An 18,074-nucleotide genomic window follows, 5' to 3' on the forward strand; every position below is an offset into this window, starting at 1 on the left:
GCAGTGAAGTTTATAGATGGTAAGTTCTGATTTTTGATAGGGCAAAATAAAAAACATGTATGCCTAATGTTACACAAACAGAAATCATAACAACATTACGATTGATTAAAAATCTAAAACAAATTCTTTGCCATGCTTTACATCTGAGTCTGCTGACTTACCGTAACTTCGCTACCTTGCAAGCTGCTTGGTACAAGACCGCACTTGTCGTCGATTGGCCAGCAAAGTGTGCGCATGTTGTGAAGCTTGTCATATGACTCCGGGTTTCCTGCTGAGCGCCTGTGAATGTCTGTATGTATTGCGACCGTAAGATATCTGAGGTGAACGCCGATCGCCGCTGCTGTTAACCACTTGTCCCATTTAGGTTGATCTGACTACCAAGACATTATGTTTCGCTTCTCTTGCCTGGCGATGTTCCTGGTTCTGGGGAGCGGTAAGTATTTTTGGGGAAGGAAATAATTGCCGTATGTTATGTTTTATATTTCTCACGGCGTAAGGAAACTTTTTTGAGCTGTCACACCCGGCCTAGCCAGCAAGCTAATTGTGGCGCTAAGATTAACGGTAGCTAGCTTTTAAAGCAAGTTCCTGCCTGGGTCTGTTGTCTTCTTGTGTTAATAGCCTGTGACAAATCTGTGATTCTTTCAAATGTATGTAGCTTGCTAGTTAGCTGTGTCCTTTGACTTTGCGTTGGGTCGTTGTTTATTTGGATGTTATCAGCTAGGTTGATAGCTTCACGACTGTTAAATCTTGGGTCTACATCTGTGTAAATCACAGTTTTATCAATGGCAATCGTGCGAGCCTTACGCTGTTATTTTATGTAAATATAGCTAGCTAGCAGAGTTGTCTAACGATGGCTTCCTACTGACTCAGTAGGAAGCGTCAGTCAGCTGAATAGTTAGCTACCGTTAGCTTGCTGACAAGCTAACTGGAGTGCTGCTTTTATTTTCTGTTTGAAGCAAGCGGTCTTTCCTTCTTGGAATGAATACTTATCTCGGTTTGTCAGGAAAAAATAACTGAGCGCTACGAGTGTAATGGTTAATCTGTAGCTAGCGTTGTCAATGTAGGCTTTCTACAATTTTTTGTTTGCGAGCTAGCAACCCGTTAAATGACTGCATCGCTCTTTTTGTCTTTGTCGTAAGTAGCCAAGTAGCTGACTAACTAGCCAATTAGCTAGGTCTTACGACCAACATCTGTTTTATTGCAATCAAGTTTACCTCGCCAGTCATGTGATTAAATCTAGAGCTAGCGTAATTCGGTAACTACATGATTAGCAAGCTAGCTCGGTTTTTTTTTTTGACAGCGATACTGATCACTTTAAAAAGTGCTTAGTTAACTTGTAGCCATCTTTCACGCTTTAGCAGAAATGACTTGTCATTTAGACCAAACGAGCTAACGTTAGATAACTATAGGATCATGATGATTTCTGCGTCTGTCTTTGGAGCCTTCAGGATCTGCTGTGAAAATGCGTATGCAATTTGGATTTACTCAGCTAGCTAGCTGTCTTCCTTCCAATGCAGTACGACCTCAGTTTCGACGCATTTTCCGGGTTGTTTTAGCTTACTGCACTTGCAAGTGAGGAAGTTGACCCCTGACCGCAACGCCTGCGTGTCGAACTAGGTGGCCGATTAATTTGCACCAAGATAATGTGTGACATTTCACAACAGTAAACAAAATTACTGTATGGAGAATCAATACACCATTTGTCTTGGTTGCCCGTATAGGGTAGCTTGAACTATTATAATTAAAAGAGAGAGAGGAATTAAAGAGAAGGGGGTGTGCCGTTTTTATCAGGCTACTTTATTTGTTAAGGTACTAAATCACATGTCAAGATAAGGAAGTATCCGATTCAACGCATCTGTCTGCTGGGAGAGGTAGCGCACTCCCGATGTGTAGCTGTTGGTAATTCCGCAAATCCTTGTATAAATTTGTGGTGCTTTCAAGGTAGTTTTTACCGTTTCTATCAAACGTCTGCGCTTTGTTGTAAGTGACGAACGTAAAGCAATTACTGCGAGGGTGGTGAATCCAAAGATCGTGAAGGAAATTTGCAGCCCTTTGAAGAATGGCCCGTTGTCCCTTCACAGTGGACCCCCAGTGCTGGGACGGGCCGCGAGGTCACCCTGAGTCACTTATCACACTGTTGCTAGGTCGCCACACAGTATTTTACCAAACGGCAGATGTAGCGTTTTAAAACGTTACGCAAGTGAAAAAACCCCGCTGTCGCCAATAGGTGAATGCAGGTTCGGCTCCATGGAGAAAATACAGAGGGGTGCGATTGCAATCCACGGGGATGTACAAAAATTCATAAATCCATTGTAGACATTGGGTTATAAGGAGACAACTGGGGGTGCACTGAGGTCTGTCTGGGGTGAAGTGCACCCCTACGCACCCCCATAGCGCTGGGCCTGGGTTAATGCAGACATGACAGGTCGTTATTGCTTGTAGTGTTTTTGTGTTGTGACAGTTTTCAGTAATCATCACACACAGTGAATGACATGACAGGAGATATTTGTATTCACCACAGTCAGGCATATGTCACATGCACTACTTCATCTTTAGCTCCACTCATAAACTTTGTGACACATTTGCCATAAAATTCACCTTTGAGAACTGGAAAAAAATTTTGCTTGACAGGTGAATTGTTTTGTGCTGGGCACTAATAAATGTGGTTATTGTGTCTTTGTAACCTCTATGTGGAATTTATCAGTAATGTTAATTGCATTACATTACATGCAATTAGCAGATTCCCTTAGAGAGCGACTTCCAGCACAACAGTTACCCAGTGTGTCTGTGTGTGTGTGTGTTTGTTTGTTTTCTTTTCTTTTGGGTTTTTTGTCCCAAGATAAATTAGAGTTGAGGTGCTAAGGTAGAAGCGTGTCTTTATCATTTGCCAGTAGAAACTACAACAACTGGAAACGGTACAGCTAAAATCATTTTTCTCTCGCTCTCTCTGTTCCAGAAATCGAGAAGGCATATACCACAGAAGTGACAGTCAAAGACAAAGACGATAAATTGTGCCTTTATGCTAATCTGATGGTTAACTTTACTGTCACATATGAAGTGGTTGGAAAATCTGTAAGTATCTCTAGTGACATTTTGTCTATTTTTCTATTGCCTAAAGAAAACATTTACTGATCTGTTTTACAGTTCATAGAAGTGCACATTGGATATATTTTTCCTAAAATGTATTGCTTAATCTTATGTGGTAGTCTGACTTTATCTGTGTATGAGATGGCATGAATAAATTCAGTATAATTGTTATAAGATGATTTATGTCTGTTCTAAGTACATCTGCTCATCTAGAGGTTGACTGTGAAAACAACTGGCAATTTAAGACAAGCACAGTCGAAAAGTTCCCACCACATCCTGCGTGTAAAGGATGTCCTGATGCGTGTGAAAAAGCTTCATTAAATGATATTTTGCGTAGATACACAGAGAAGGCATGAAGAGCGCATGAAAGGAAACAATCCCTCTGTCTGCGCAGCATTCTCATTTTGAACAATTTCCTGTACTTTTCACTGTTGAGTTTACCGTCATTCAGTAACTTTGACAAACAATACCGATAATGGCCAGAAAAATTTATGCCTGAATTCCTGTTTTTTGCCTGAATTTTTCCAGTAATTCACACAAATGTTTTGAGAGTATTTCCCAGCAGGAAATCTTCCTTCATTTCTCAGCGTGTGCTGCCATGTCAAGGGTTGATTAATGATCAAACTTTTGGTCCTGTGAATTTTAACTATATTCACAGCATGTAACCCATGCTGTCTTTAAATTGTGGGGTTAAGTTTAACTTTTACTCAGTACTTCAGAGTTGGGGGTCAGTTCCATTTCAATTCAGTCAGTTCAGAGAACGAACTGAAATTTAATTCCTAAATTGAAAAGTCTTCATAGAAAATGAGAGGAAGTTTTCCAATTCGTGAATTGAACTTCAGTTAAAATGGAATTGGCTCTGCAATACAGCTTTGAGAAGAATAAGAGCCTTGTAATGAATCCTTCCTTGATTTTTGCCTTCTGGCAGAATGGACTTAGTCCATTCTAATTTCAGTGTGTTGATGATCCTGTGATAATTCGCTCTCTTCCAGAACAACACAGTTGAATTTCAACTGCCTGATGTTGTGAATGCAAGTGGGAGCTCATGTGGCACTGATAACTCCACGTTAAAGCTCAGTTTTGGAAACGGCCACTCCTGGACAATCAATTTCACAAAGGAGAAAGACATGTACAAAGCAGACAACATCGTTCTCACCTACAATCTTTCAGATGACAGCATCTTTAAGAACGCCTCTTCAAATGGTATGTGTGAGACCTTGACTTGGTATGATATGAACACTTACTGTTAAAGGCCCTTTCTCCAAAATCCTTTGAAACATATAATTGATAAAAGCCTGCATTCACTGTTGTTCATTTGTCTGTCGTCTGTACAGGTACAGTGTCAGTGAAATTCACCCCTTCGATTGCCAATGTGGTCGTGGACACCTACTACTCCTGCAAGAGTCAAGATACTGTTGAAAACGATGCAGTCAAACAGACATTATGGAATGTCGCTTTGCAGGCTTTTGTTACCAATGGGAGCAAAAGTGAAAATGGTAGGTTGTGTGAGACCCTCTGAGGTACTTGTGGCACTTATGTCCTGATTTGTGTACTTCTCAGTTTTGAGCTGAGTACCTTACTTCTACCGTCCAGGCAGAGTCCAGCGAGTCAAATACTGCCACGGTTGTTAAAAACACAGATCGATTGAGCGTGCTCGTCTGTGACATATTCGTTAAACCATTGAGGTGAGGTGCTTTTCCCTACTGTCATTCTGTATGTTATTCCTGCACAGAAACTGTGTGTGCCAAAGACAAAGCCAGCACCACCCAAATGCCGACAACTACCACTGCCGCCACCACCGTCATAACGGCAACAACTGCTCCACCACCAGTGCCCCCACCCAGCGCTGGCACTTACAACCTGAGCGCGGCGGGCAATGGCACCATCTGTCTGCTGGCCTCCATGGGACTGCAAATCAGCTACAACGATAGCCTGGTATGTATACGGGCAGCGCTATCGGGAAAAGGTAAAGAACAGGGTTTGCCTCAATAAAAACACACACAAAAAAAAAATTAAGTTTTTAAAACATGTACAATGCACAAATACAGAAGGGAAATGACACAGCAAAAGAATACATGTTTCCGACCCAGCCTACTACTAAATGGTTTAATTCACTAAACTCCATAACAAGCAAATTCTATTGGAAAAATAAAACACCCCGAATCAAATTGGTCACATTACAGAAGCACAAATCTCAAGGAGGATTAGAAGCTCCAAACCGCCTCAAAGATTTTCAAGTGTTTTGCCCTCCTTCCAGGATTTCCAGAAAGTCAACCTTGAGCCGAACAAGACCACAGTGACAGGGGCGTGTGGGAGTAATAACAGCATTGCTGCCCTCGTGCTGACATCTGAAAAAGTGGCTGTAGCGTTCACGTTCATCGAGGTATGTCGAGTAAAATGGAGCGGATGAAGCCAGCCTCCCAGGAAAACATATTGAATGAATGCTTTCATCTTGATTTCTGAAACTGTTTTGAAAACTATGCCACAATCACTGTGGAATAATTGAAGATCTTTCATGCCGTTGATCACATATGCTTTATAGTTTGAATGCTTCTTGCCCTAATGTTGTTTGTGTGGAATTTTACAGGAAGGAAAGAAATTCCTCCTGCATGCAGTGAATGTCACGGTGAAACATATTAATGGTAAGTGATGATGGACTTTCTCAGAAGGCCATGCTGTGGAACAGCCAACTGTTGCAATGTGTTAAGCCCCATTCCGTGTGTTCCAGGAACTTCCTTCAGCGCAGCCAACACCAACCTGTCACTCTGGCAGGCCACTCTCGGCAGCTCCTACATGTGCAACAAGGAGCAGACGCAAAACATCACGGACACCCTGTCCCTCTACACCCTCAAGCTGCAGGTGCAGCCCTTTGAGGTGAAGAATGACAAATTCTCCACAGGTAGGTGGTCTCATACAGTTCCTGGGTGAATGGACGTACTTGGTGTTAACAACCCCTCCTGCTACTCTAGAGCCAGCTACACACGCGACGCAGATACATTTCATGTGTAACGGATACGTGTACTGAATGGGGTTGGGGGGCCTGGGGGGGTTAGCTGTGTAGGCTGTGAGGGCTGTGTGCCTGTCGAAATGCACTGCTCCAAATTTTCAACTGTGCACAGCATTCACACTCGGCTGGGAGGCAGTAACCCACCTAGGAACTGGGGACTTCTTCTTGAGAGAGCCACATCTGTTTAGAGTTCTCATTTGTTTTGTTAATGGTATACAAAGTGGCAGTTTGTTCCTGTGGCTGAGTTTTTCCAAACAGGAACTCATGGAAGAAGTAAATGCAGTCCACTATAGAGCTTTCACTCACTCACCAACAGTTAAGTGAATCTAGTGTTTATCTTTCAACTTAAATATTCATTTGGTAATTCCACACCCCTGCCCCCCTAGTGGATGTGGTTGAGTACCTTTGCAACAGAAGGCAGTACATTGGTAATGAGTGATTACATACACCCAAACAGCAGTGTGATGTCAGAAAATATTCATTGAATGCAAATATCTGCAATGAGAATAGAGAGAGAGACTTGGGGATCCTAACGTGTGGATCAACCACTTGTGGAGGTAGTTTCATTTTAAAAACATTCATCCTATCAAGCAGGTATGCCAGCTAGATGCTGGCAAATGCTTGGTGCAGCTTTTAAAAGAGTGGAGTGACTACTGAAAAGGGACACAAATTTTAGACTGTATTTTTGTAAATGTCACTCATAGAACGCTGACAATTGGCAATAATTCTCAGAAATGAACCAACATACTGCATAATGGCATACGTTTTATAGAGTTCTTTAAGGTGGCTGTAATTCTGGCTGAAAGGATAAGAGAAGCTGTTGTCTTTTGTCAGAAATGTTTCGTCTTTTCGAAATGGTGACGTTATCATGGCTTCCAGAAACACACAAGTGAATTCTTTCAGTGAAAGAATGTTAGCTACTAAATGGACAAGCTCACTTTTGCAGAGCATGCTGAGGAAATGTTCCTGGTACTTGCAATGGTTTTAGCCACTTTGACGCTAGTTGGTGGCAGCATTTTTACTCTAGCAGTTCAATGCACACTCGTAGCAGACCACAACAATTTAACAAAATCTTATTTGCTTAGCTAACAAATGGGACCCAGTAGTCGCACAGCCTCCTCAGATAGCATACTGTCTGTTGAAATGTAGAAATAAAACACAAATATTTTTTCAGGTGGCATTTTAGATTTGTATTCTATATCTACGGTTTTGTGGGCTTTTAATTCCATGGGATCCAATGAGAAGATCATAGTCATATTGATAACAGATGTATCTTTATTATTAGGTGCCTGAATATCAACATCCAGTGTCCTCAATTGCTTACAATCATGAAACATGTTTGTAAATTGTTGCCTTATTTGCATTGAAAGAATCAAGAGTAGGGAATCATATTCTATGTATTTATTCATTTTCTTTCTGTCTGCAGCTCATGAATGTTCATTGGATGACACCAGCATCTTAATCCCAATCATTGTTGGTGCAGCTTTGGCAGGCTTGATTTTCATTGTAGTGATTGCTTACCTGATTGGTAGAAGAAGGACCTACGTGGGATATCAGACCCTCTAAAGCGAATGCTGATCATTAACTCAGTGGATCATTTGTTCCCTTTTTGATCTTTCTGTTCAGGAGCAAGTGCAGGTTCTCTGTTTCTCTCATGTTTCTCAGTTTGCACAAACCCAGAGCCCCAGTTCATAGTGGCTCATATACAAGGCATTTTATGGCTGTAGGCCAAAAAAAACTGTGACACTTAAAGATGTGTCCAACATGACGGGGCATCACTTAAAGCACAAGTCACTGTTTCTCTGCTTTTTCTTATAGACTTCTGAAAACAGATTAAGATACTGAAAACCCTGGTGGGGCTGTTTGCTAGTTCATTTGTTGGTTTGTTGACTTGTTAACTCATTCACTCATCCCAGAGGCTTGACTGTCAGGAGCCCAGTGAGTTTGCTCTTTTCTGAGAGCTGACCTAAAGTGAACACTGAACCTGCACTTGCTTCCTGTCGCTCCGCATTCCTTTATTTTGTGCACCCCATTTTAGTTCCATTGAATCCATGTGCACCTGTAGCTTGGCCTTTGTCTTTCATGGTCTCCCAATCCCCAAAACACCCAGGACCAGAGCTGTGGCCTCGGGTATGTCGTGAGAATTCTTGTTTCCTAGTTTGGAGCATTTATGCTGTGATTATGGCACATAATTTATAGTGTGATTAATTTGTGATGCACAAGTGCCTTGGAGCTCAGGAAAATATTTCAATTCGACCTATTATCAAAAATCAGTGTCTCAAGTGCTTCTGCAACAGCACTGACAGGTGTAATTATACCAAAGGTCAGTAAGATCCAGGAGAGCAGAGTACTGTATGTCTCTTTAAGTTACACTTTTGGCTGTGTATGGGGAGGTTTTAGGGAAACCTGAAAACAAAGCTTGAGATCAGGCTTTTTTCCATTTGTTATTTGTTGAAATTTAGTTTTTTTTTCTTCTTCTTTTAAAAAAAGGGATCATGCTAGCCATCTGCCTTCATTATTTCTTTCCATTTTCATTAAAGTGCACTCAGTTTGCGATTGCAATCATTTTCAAAATCGACATTAATTGAAAGCTTTTGCTGCTCAGTTGCGTGTATGAGTGTAGTCTTTAATTGTGCTGAATGCTGCAGTGAAACTTAGTTTGTGAAAATGCACCTTAAGAGCTTCTGTAGAGGGAGAGCGGGAACAGTATTTAATATGAAGTGCACATATTGTACATATTGTGATGTCTGGAGTCAATTTGACGGTTAGAGTTTTTCGCTGTTGTTTTGTCAAGTCAGTCTGTACTGTAGTTTTACCAGAAGATTTGATTGCGTATATTAATTGCTGTTGATCAAACATCAAACCAGTTTGCAGCTTTTTAAATTCATGTCTCAATACAATCAGTTAATTTCACAGCTGTTTCAAAAATGATCTGGGAATTATCCCCATGAAGCATAATTTAATGCTGGTATTAGACATTCTTGTAAAAGCTTCCTAAATCATTAGTGTGCCAAAGATGTCAGTCTGGTTTCAGTAGTATATGTATTATGCATTGTAGCTGGAATAAGGGACTATTTACCTGTCCCCTCCCTCCACTTTCACTCAAATTGAATTCAGCTGTCAGCCCATCATCCATATTACTGTTGTTCAGATGCAAGGTATTGGTTCTGGTTTTTAAATACTCGAAAAAATGACCAAATGAAGTAACAAAGGGGGTTTTTAATATGTTCCCAGTGTTGCGTAAGCTCTTGTTCTTAAATGAGGAAGAATGTCTTATCTCAAGTCTGTGCCTTGCTTCATGGAGTCTCGTCATTTTTTTGTGTCCTTTCCTCCTTCTGGGAAGTGGCACAAGCTGAGTCAATAATTAAACTATATTTGGGTGGAATGACAAGGCTCATACCGTGTTTCAGGAATAGGTTAATGGCGTCAAGAAGTGCTTCTGAGAAACCCAACGCACAGTGTCGAAATGCACAGCTTTTTTAAAATTTTGATTAACAATGACTGTACATGGTTTAGTTCCATTTTAGTAAGGCTGTTTGGTTACTGATAAATCTATAATTCACAAGCGTGCAAATGAGCAAGGGCCATTTTAATTTATAAATAAATAAGTACACTTATTGGTCCTCGATGTTTTCAGGGTTTTTTTTTTTTTTTTTTTCCTCCCAGCGTTCTGAATTGCTGTAATGTAATGGCACTTTAATGATATGATTCGAAACCCACTCTTTCACATTTCCCTTCATTTTATTTAATCCCTTTGCTCAGTTTATTTTTCCAGTTCCTTCACACATTGCTTTCTTTATTCTCACCCAGCTGAGGATTGCCAGACTGATATGAGTGAAAGCTTCATTGTCCCCATAGCTGTCGGAGCCGCTCTTGGAATTCTGATTCTTATTGTGGTGGTGGCCTATTTCATTGGAAGAAGAAGAAGCCAGTCCAGTGGTTATGAGTCATTCTGATTTGTTCCGCTACGATCAGTTGGTCATGCTGATTTTGTTGAGGGCAGTCTGCCGTTGAGATTAACGATGGATTTTTAATGTCAGGGTGTGAGGTGCTGCAGTAATCATGTTTTTCTCGCTTCATAACTGAATTGCTTAGTATGCTGCCGATGCTTTCCTAAAAGCTGAGCATCTCCTTAAAATATTGATTTTGACTGCCTTAAACTCCGCAAGAATATTTTTGGACAGAAATCATTTTGGATTTTTCATCATCATGTTCATAATGACCTTTGCGTTGCATGTAAATTTCTTTGTGTTAAAGTTATAGTAATGTAATTCAGTTGGCCTGTATGTGTTCATATTTTGTTTTTTTGTTTTTTTGTTTTTTTTTCCTTTTCATCCAAGTTCATTTTTAAGTATGTTTAAACTGGATGCTCCTGTTCCACATCTCCACATCTAATGTTTTTGGCTTTTTTTTTTTTTTTTTCATCAAATCCATTGTGCATAATTTACACAATAAATGACATGTTTTTGATGAGTGCAGTGGTCTTTCCTTTGCAGTGGGTGAAAGATTCTGCGGGTTCCAAAGATGTGTCTGTCCAGATGCACAAAGGGACCCTCTTTTCCTAACGGTTACTGAAAGAAGCCCTTTTCATGTCAACTCACAAAAGAGAGAAGATGACTACTGTTGTCATGGACACAGGGGGAGCATATGAATGCTGTAGTGACACATAACTGCTGTTCCAAACGGTGACTCTTCTGCTTTCCACCATGTCTGTATGATGGATGGAATTCTGATTAGTGTCCCTCAGTTGTTCACTAATTACTAATTACTAATCTCTCTCTCCTCTCTCTCTCTCTCTATCTTTCTCTCTGTCTGTTTCCACGGCAGCCGAGGAGTGCTTCTTGGATGCTGATCTGAGCTTTCTTGTTCCTATTGCTGTGGGCATGGCTTTGGGCTTCCTAATTGTCCTTGTGCTTATCTCTTACCTGATTGGAAGGAGGAAGAGTCGCACTGGGTACCAGTCTGTATAACCTCTTCCAGCGGCTTCTGCTCATTAACCTTACACCAGTTGCAATCCCTCCTCTCAGTCCCTCTACCATTTTTCCTCTGCACCACTAGTTCCTGTTTTACAAGAGCTAATTCATCTCTACCGCTGATGTGGAGCATTTAAAATTTCCAACAAATGGCCATTTTTATTGTAAGTTACAAACGATTTAATGTGATTATACCCAAATATTTCACACCAAACCTTTGCAGTGGAAACCTGTAATTATAGGCAAGAACTGAAATACTACCAGAGGGGACATATATATATATGTGTGTGTGTGTGTGTGTGTATATATATATACATATATGTATATATATATATGTGTGTGTGTGTATATGTGTATATGTGTATAAATCAGCAGCACAAAGTGTTCAATTGAGCAGCACACTGGTTCATACTCAAGCATACCAGCCAATTTCTTAAAGATGTATATGCCTTTAGACAAAGCAAACTGGAAATGTAACTCCAGTTTATGCAAAAGAGTGTCTATATTTTGGTCCCCGTAGACAAGCTGTTATGAAGCTGCTTGGAGATGGTTATTTTTATTTAGCCAATGTTCTGTTTATGTGCTTTAATTTATGTGCTTTAATTACTTTTTATAATGATGAGTGTAACGTTACTTTAGATGAATGTGGACTGCTTCAGAGAAAAAGTATTCCAGCCTTGAAGGTTTTTGAGGGTAATGAATGCCCACAGGTACTCAGAAAGATTTTCAAGATTGCGTGACTAGACCCAACAGAGTCAAACAAGAAAATTGGCATTGGCATTGGCATTGGCATTAGCATTTCCATTCACTTGTGTGTTCCTTAGAATGATAAAAGGGAGAATTTAATTTTGACCATTATGCTAAACAGCATGTGAAAACGTAAAACATGATCAAACATTGACAATGGGAAATTTCATGTCTATATTCTTTTTATCATTAAAATTGCTTCTCAGGGAAAGGATGATGGTATAAATGTGAATTGTTATCACAAAGGTCACATTCTCGTACACAAGTTAAGTACCATCTCAAGATATAGTATTAGTGTGCATTCAGCATTCTGTTTCGAAGTGAAGTCCGGCGTTTTTACAGGAAGGAGTGAACGCTTTTGCGTTCACCTTTTAATCCAATGAAAAGTGTAAGCTAACCACTAAGTGTTTTTGCAGGGATGTGCTAAGACTGTGAGCAGATGAGAGAATCTGCTCTCTCTTTGCATTTTACAATACTTTGGCTGGAGCCCAAGTGGTTAAACACTAGAACATTCCAAACAAATGCAGGATCACGGCTCCCGGTTTATTGTGCCTTTTAGTTGCATATCATTGTTCTTCTCAATACCAAATGAGTCTGCGGGAAGTATCCTTGAGGCATGTTCATTTGCTGAAATCAAACGGGGAGCAGAAAAATAAAGATGCTTTTCTGTTTTGTAGGACTGTGTGTTTTCTTTGCTGCCCTTTCTCTTTACTAATGTTTCCCTCTAGGCATCTGGACTTAGCTCAGTATACAGCTATAAAAAAAAAAATCTCACAAGTGGTACATGGCTGTCAGTTGTCATAACATGAATCACCACCTTATGACCCACAGCCATGGACTTCGGTCCAAAATAAAGCCATAAAACTACCAGATGTCACAATTACCAGACGCAGCAAAGGCCTGCAAAGCAGGTGACCCATTTAAGTTTCCAGTCATAGGTGCCAACATCTACAAAACCTACGGCTGTCTTATCACCACAATCATAAATGCACTTGTTTATTTGCATTTTGTGATGGTCTCTGAGTGCCAGAACAGTCTGTATGAGTGTGGATGAAATTTATCCCCCCTGTAAGGCAGATTCTGTACTTCTCCATAAAAGACAAGACCACCCCCTCACCCCCCCCACCCCCCGGCAGCCCCATTACTGCTGATGCTGGTGGCCATCTCAAAGACAAAGCTGAAATGGGACGTTCTTACAGCACTGTACTAGCTTTCACTCAGCCTCTTCAGGGCCCCTGCCTCTACAATGTCTCTGGGGCCACAGTTCCTCCATCCAACCCACTACTGCCAAGAGTCTGATGCTCCACAGATATGTCACTGTAAGACCGAAATGAAACCAAGGCCGCTAAGATGCCATTGTAACAGGAAAAGCACAGCATAAATGGTTGCTGTCATGCATTACTGAAGTGCTTCAAAAGTCCATTCATGCCAGAGGACCCTCCTGTGGTGTAGATGATTGAATGGTTCAGATGAAAAGGGCGTATTGGAGAAGTTTCTAAGGAAACTGGCTTGCCTCTATCACAACAACCTCCTGTGCGCTGGCCTTTTGGACTGGATTTATTTCTTGTCTGGTCTCTTTTTTACACTAAATATTAAAATCAGCAACACTTTCTCTTGGTTAACTAAAGCGGCAACATAATGTACCAAATACAAGTACCTGAACTGCTCATCTATGTTTTCATCAGGTCAGAGGTAAAAACAAATTTGTTGTGTTTTATTATTCCAAAGGTCTTCCTTGTAGCATGTGTTGATATTACACAACATAAAACACATTCCAAAAGACCTGACTCATAAGCCTTAAAATTTTTTTAAGGAATAGGCTACAATTTTCCTCTCACAGCAATTGCCTTTGCATATGCTAATTCAGTTCAATATTGGGTTTCCATTTTAGTTATCTCTTCCTATGGATAATGTTAATTTGTGTTAATCTATTTTAACAGTATTTTTTTCTGTTAAAATGTGCATGTGAGTTTGTACATCTTTCACACAAACATCATCAAAATGTTGCTGTCTGCCCATGGAAAGCACAAGGATTGAGAGGGTGGACATGTTATGGAAATGAACTGTGTTCATGCTGGATCCATACCAACAGCTCTAGGTTTTCTGCGCTCTTCAGATACCAGGTGTTCTCCTGCCTCCTGTGGTCGGCATGGCAACTGCGGGTCAGCCACAGGTCCACCATGGATCCACCTCCAGAGAGACGGACAGGCTGCCCAGTAGGCGGTCCGTGGGCAAGTCATTCATAATCCCCTTGCCATTGAGCTTGCACTATGTAGTGAGGTGGGTGCCAAGCTGCATGCTGGGAAAATACAGGGCTGCCACAGACAGCTATATAGTAGTGAAGTAGTGAATGTTATAGTATGTTATAGTATAGACAGCTAAGGCGAGTTACTACCAATTACTATCCTACTGCAGATCTGAATTCATTCTTACATGCCTCAGTTTTCCCTACTAAGGGCAATATGTTAGGCTAAGAGTGCTTTTTTGGATAGAACTTGTCTAGATGCTCAGGTCTGGAGTGCCACGGCCAGTTAAGTACCCAAGAATCTACAGATGACAATGGAAGGAAAAAGTCATGCCTTTATTATTATGTAAAGCATCTCAAACATTTTTGTCAGACACCTGCTGGAAACTGCTGTGTCACCTTGGGCGGCTCTTGTCTCACAGGCAGTGTGGTCTGATTTATTTGTTCATTTTGTATTTGGTTAGGGTCCAAACAGCAGGCAGCTGTACACCGGGCAACATCCCACTGCATGAAGCCTGGCGGCTTTACAAAAGTGGTAATGCCAAAAACAATCATCCCTAAATGGCAAGCCTCTCTCCCTGTGAAGGAGGAACCTTCACCTGTTCCAAAATGGCTGCAATATTTGTTAATGTTAATCATGTTTTATTATTGTTAAAAGTTGGTATGTTAAGGATCCTTTTTTCCCAGAGAAATGTATTTGAAATATACAGATCTCATGCCATCAACCCCATTCCAAACAGGTTAATTCTTTCATCATTCCATTGCTGGAAGAGGGGAGTGTTAATTGTCTGTGAGCCATCCATTGGTTAATGAGCCTCACCTGCCTGGCTGTTAAATACAGGTGTGTGGCTGAAGCACAGGAGAGCTCACGTTTCCTCTTCTCCAGTTGACTGTGTGTGCTTAGGCTGGTTTCAGTTGTTTGTTGATTTTATCTTTAAAAAATAATTATTAGTTTTGTGAACATTTGCTCTTTCTGTTTCTTTTTTGTGAGAAGTGTTGTCCAGTTTTGCCACACTCCTGTCTATGGCAAAGAGCAGGCCAGGGTCACACTGAGATATGGCCAGAAGAGGTATTTGTCAAGGCCCTCCCAGCAGGTCCAAACACAGAGAGGAAGGATGGTGTGTTTGGAATCAGTTATCTGCAATACTCTGGTGTGTGTGTGGGAGGAAAAAAGGGAGAAAGTGGGTCATAGAGGGACTTCTTGCTGTGGTCACATCCAAGCATAGACACATTCTAAACAAAGTAGTGTGCAGATAAAGAAACACAGCTGCCGTTTGCCCTGTGCGGTTTGAAGCGGTAAGCAAAGGAGCGCTGCTCTCAGAACCTACAGACCCACTCTGACTGCTCTGAGTCTGACACACTGGTATGACTGCTGAGGAGGGACGCTGGAGTAGGAACTTTAAGTCCATACACATTTTGTAAAAAGCTATTGCTATGAAGAGGGTGATTTCTAAGATGCACGTGTGTGTGAGAGACACAGATGCAAATAAAAGGTATCCACTGTAGCCAACTGCCTGAAAAAATCTTATACTCACATCAGCCACAAGATGGCAAAATATCACGCTAATCACGTTCAGGTTTATTATATGGAGTAAAGACAACCCTATTGCTATGTTAATAACAGGAAAATAACTTACTCAGTTCCCATTAGGAGTGCAAATGCAAGTTGTGGTCCATTTTTTTTTTTTTTTTTTTTTTTTTTTTTTGGTAGATGCAGGCACAAAGCAGGCCTCTGCTAATCTCAGAAAGAAAAAAAAATCTAGTATAAAGTTCTGTGTTAAAGCTGTTGGTGCAAAGAAACAAAAATGTCCTTTTTTAGCCAAAGAAGTGCGTTGTTCATGTTTACATTTCTCCTTATCACTCAAAATGTGATGGGGAGAAACTTCACCCCAGGCTGCAGGTATGCAATATGAAAAATTACAAGCTGTAGTCACAAGCTTTTGACTGTAAAATACCAAACTGGTTGTTCGACTGTTACGCTGAATCATCAGCATCTAGACTGTCCATGTATTCGGGCAAATGTCCACCTGCTGTCCTTGGGAAGCGCATGCTCTGCCCGTTACTCGACGGAGAACGCTTCTTGAGTAAACTCATTTTGGTTCGTGAAGTTGTTGCTTGTATACTTATACGAAGGTGTTGTTTGTATTCTCATCATCTTTATAACAAAATGTCCCTCCAGTAAAGGGGTTATATAGCCCCATCCCTATTTAGTAATGTAATTTTAGTTTTTAACCCTCATTAATTAAAGTTGCGCTCAGAGCTTTTTAGCAAGCGCAGTAGATGTAGCCTACATTGCTTCCCGGAATAAAGGCAGTGGGGATGTTTATGCTCGCATTGTCAGTGCTGACAATGTTGTCTGCCGAAATTAGACTAGGGTACATCTGAGGTGTTTTCCTTTTGTCCGTTTAGTTCAACCTGGTATTCATAACCCTCAAGAGCCTCTGGCTACATGGACCGAGTTCTAACCACACGTGGATTTTGTTTTTATGTTTTCGTTAAAGCTTTGCGCACAGTTTTTCTTCTGGCTTCTGGGCGTTCTACTGGCAGTTGTAGTCCAGTAGAACCTTTTCCATCCAAATCTGTGAACACGGCTCGCCGACATGCTGGCGTTTCCACCGAAAGCGTATATCAGATCAGTAATCAAATTTTACGGACATGCAATGTTAAAATTTCGGCCAGCTATTTATACTGTCATATAGCTGAGTATCTAGACCTAGGTGTATGTCGCGTCTCTAGTGCGCGGATCTCTCTGCATGTTGTGCAAGAATTGACTTTTCAACAGAATCGATATTGCGACTGAACCCACTGCATCATATATTCCAAACTTACGTGAACACAGGCTGTTTTAAAACGTTTATATGGAACCTCCATGGAGGTTAAGAGTTATAGCCAAATTTAAGACAGTTGGTCGATTTTGAGAAATCCTGGATGCCGATGTGCTTTTGCTTACAAAATACAGTCAGTTAATATATCCTTTTTATACATTTAAAACTATTATACACATCTCAATGTAATTGCAATAATTCCAACAGTATATCATGGAATTTACACGCGCAGGCTGCGCTTGCACAATGGGCAAACCATTTCACTGAATGTGCGGGAAACAATTCTGAGATAGTGTCATATTTAGCCTTGTGAACCATTTACTTGTACCCAAAGCCGTTTGTGTAATGTTTAATTGTTTGTTGTGTTTCTTCTGTCTTCCATTTCACATCCTGCTAAATAACTGAACTGAATCCAGCCAATTTCATTGCTAACAGCTTCTTGTCATTGTTCTGTCATTTTCTTGAACCAGCTAATGGGTTAATTGCCCCCACCTGCCTAACTTAAGGAGTTATATGCAGGTGTGCGGCTGGAGAGCAGTGCTGACCCATCAGTGCAGGAGGTTCTTTTCCTGCTGGGTCCTGTCTTTGATGGTTTTTATTTTATTTTTTTGTACAAATTCCTCCTTCCGTTTGTTTTACGTGCGGTGCGTCGGCCAGCATTGTTAAAAGCCTGTGTTACTAACAGCAAAAACAATATATTATTAGTAGGGGTGGTATGTTGACGTAGTACCATATCAAGTGGAGCAACAGTGCCAAGTTATGCAGCACATTTTTTTGTCTAGCTTTATTGTCGCAACGTCCCCAGATCGTCACAGTGTGGCGCCCCTCTCAAAGTACTCACTCAAATGTATGATTTCATTACTACTCTGGCGGAGCAGAGATTGAACTGTATATTTGAAAGCAATGTATGACTCTTCACGGAAAGCCTAGTTAAGACGATGCTATGAAAGACTTTGTGGTGACAAGAACATCCAAGGAAATTCATTCTTGGCCAAAAACTGTTTATAGTATTTTCTTAAAAAGAACTTGTTTTATATCTGCTTTCAAAATACCTGAAAATAAATAATAGTGTTGCTGATTATCCATTCTTATCTTCTTTGTTACCGTTTTTACGATTCCGAGTGTGAGCGTAATTGTGGCGAGAGAATTGTGCATGCGCAGAGCCGAGCTTTTGGATTGAGCGCAGCGGA

General features: G+C 40.8%; 1 protein-coding gene across 2 annotated transcripts; it reads left to right on the plus strand.

Annotated features, from left to right (window-relative positions):
- Nucleotides 1–280: 280 nt before the first annotated feature.
- LOC118791620 (lysosome-associated membrane glycoprotein 2-like) lies at nt 281–11,336 on the plus strand. 2 transcript variants are annotated; one of them, XM_036549047.1, is made up of 9 exons: nt 281–433; nt 2,957–3,072; nt 4,080–4,290; nt 4,422–4,583; nt 4,820–5,022; nt 5,345–5,470; nt 5,675–5,729; nt 5,816–5,986; nt 10,922–11,336. In XM_036549047.1, exons 1-9 carry the CDS (start codon nt 388–390, stop codon nt 11,062–11,064), a joined length of 1,233 nt encoding a protein of 410 aa, XP_036404940.1. In that variant the 5' UTR covers nt 281–387; the 3' UTR covers nt 11,065–11,336. The 2 variants fall into 2 exon arrangements, with proteins under 2 accessions (XP_036404940.1, XP_036404941.1); XM_036549048.1 differs by lacking the exon at nt 10,922–11,336 and adding an exon at nt 7,521–9,917.
- The last annotated feature ends 6,738 nt before the right edge of the window (nt 11,337–18,074 follow it).

This window comes from Megalops cyprinoides, chromosome 16, assembly GCF_013368585.1.
Source record: "Megalops cyprinoides isolate fMegCyp1 chromosome 16, fMegCyp1.pri, whole genome shotgun sequence".
Taxonomy (NCBI): domain Eukaryota; kingdom Metazoa; phylum Chordata; class Actinopteri; order Elopiformes; family Megalopidae; genus Megalops; species Megalops cyprinoides.

Excerpts from the sequence above, each read along its gene's own strand:
- LOC118791620 (XM_036549047.1), top strand. The coding sequence starts at position 388 with ATGTTTCGCTTCTCTTGCCTGGCGATGTTCCTGGTTCTGGGGAGCG. Across the intron at positions 5,023-5,344 it reads TCAGCTACAACGATAGCCTG|GATTTCCAGAAAGTCAACCT; the intron begins GTATGTATACGG and ends CCCTCCTTCCAG. Across the intron at positions 5,730-5,815 it reads CACGGTGAAACATATTAATG|GAACTTCCTTCAGCGCAGCC; the intron begins GTAAGTGATGAT and ends CGTGTGTTCCAG.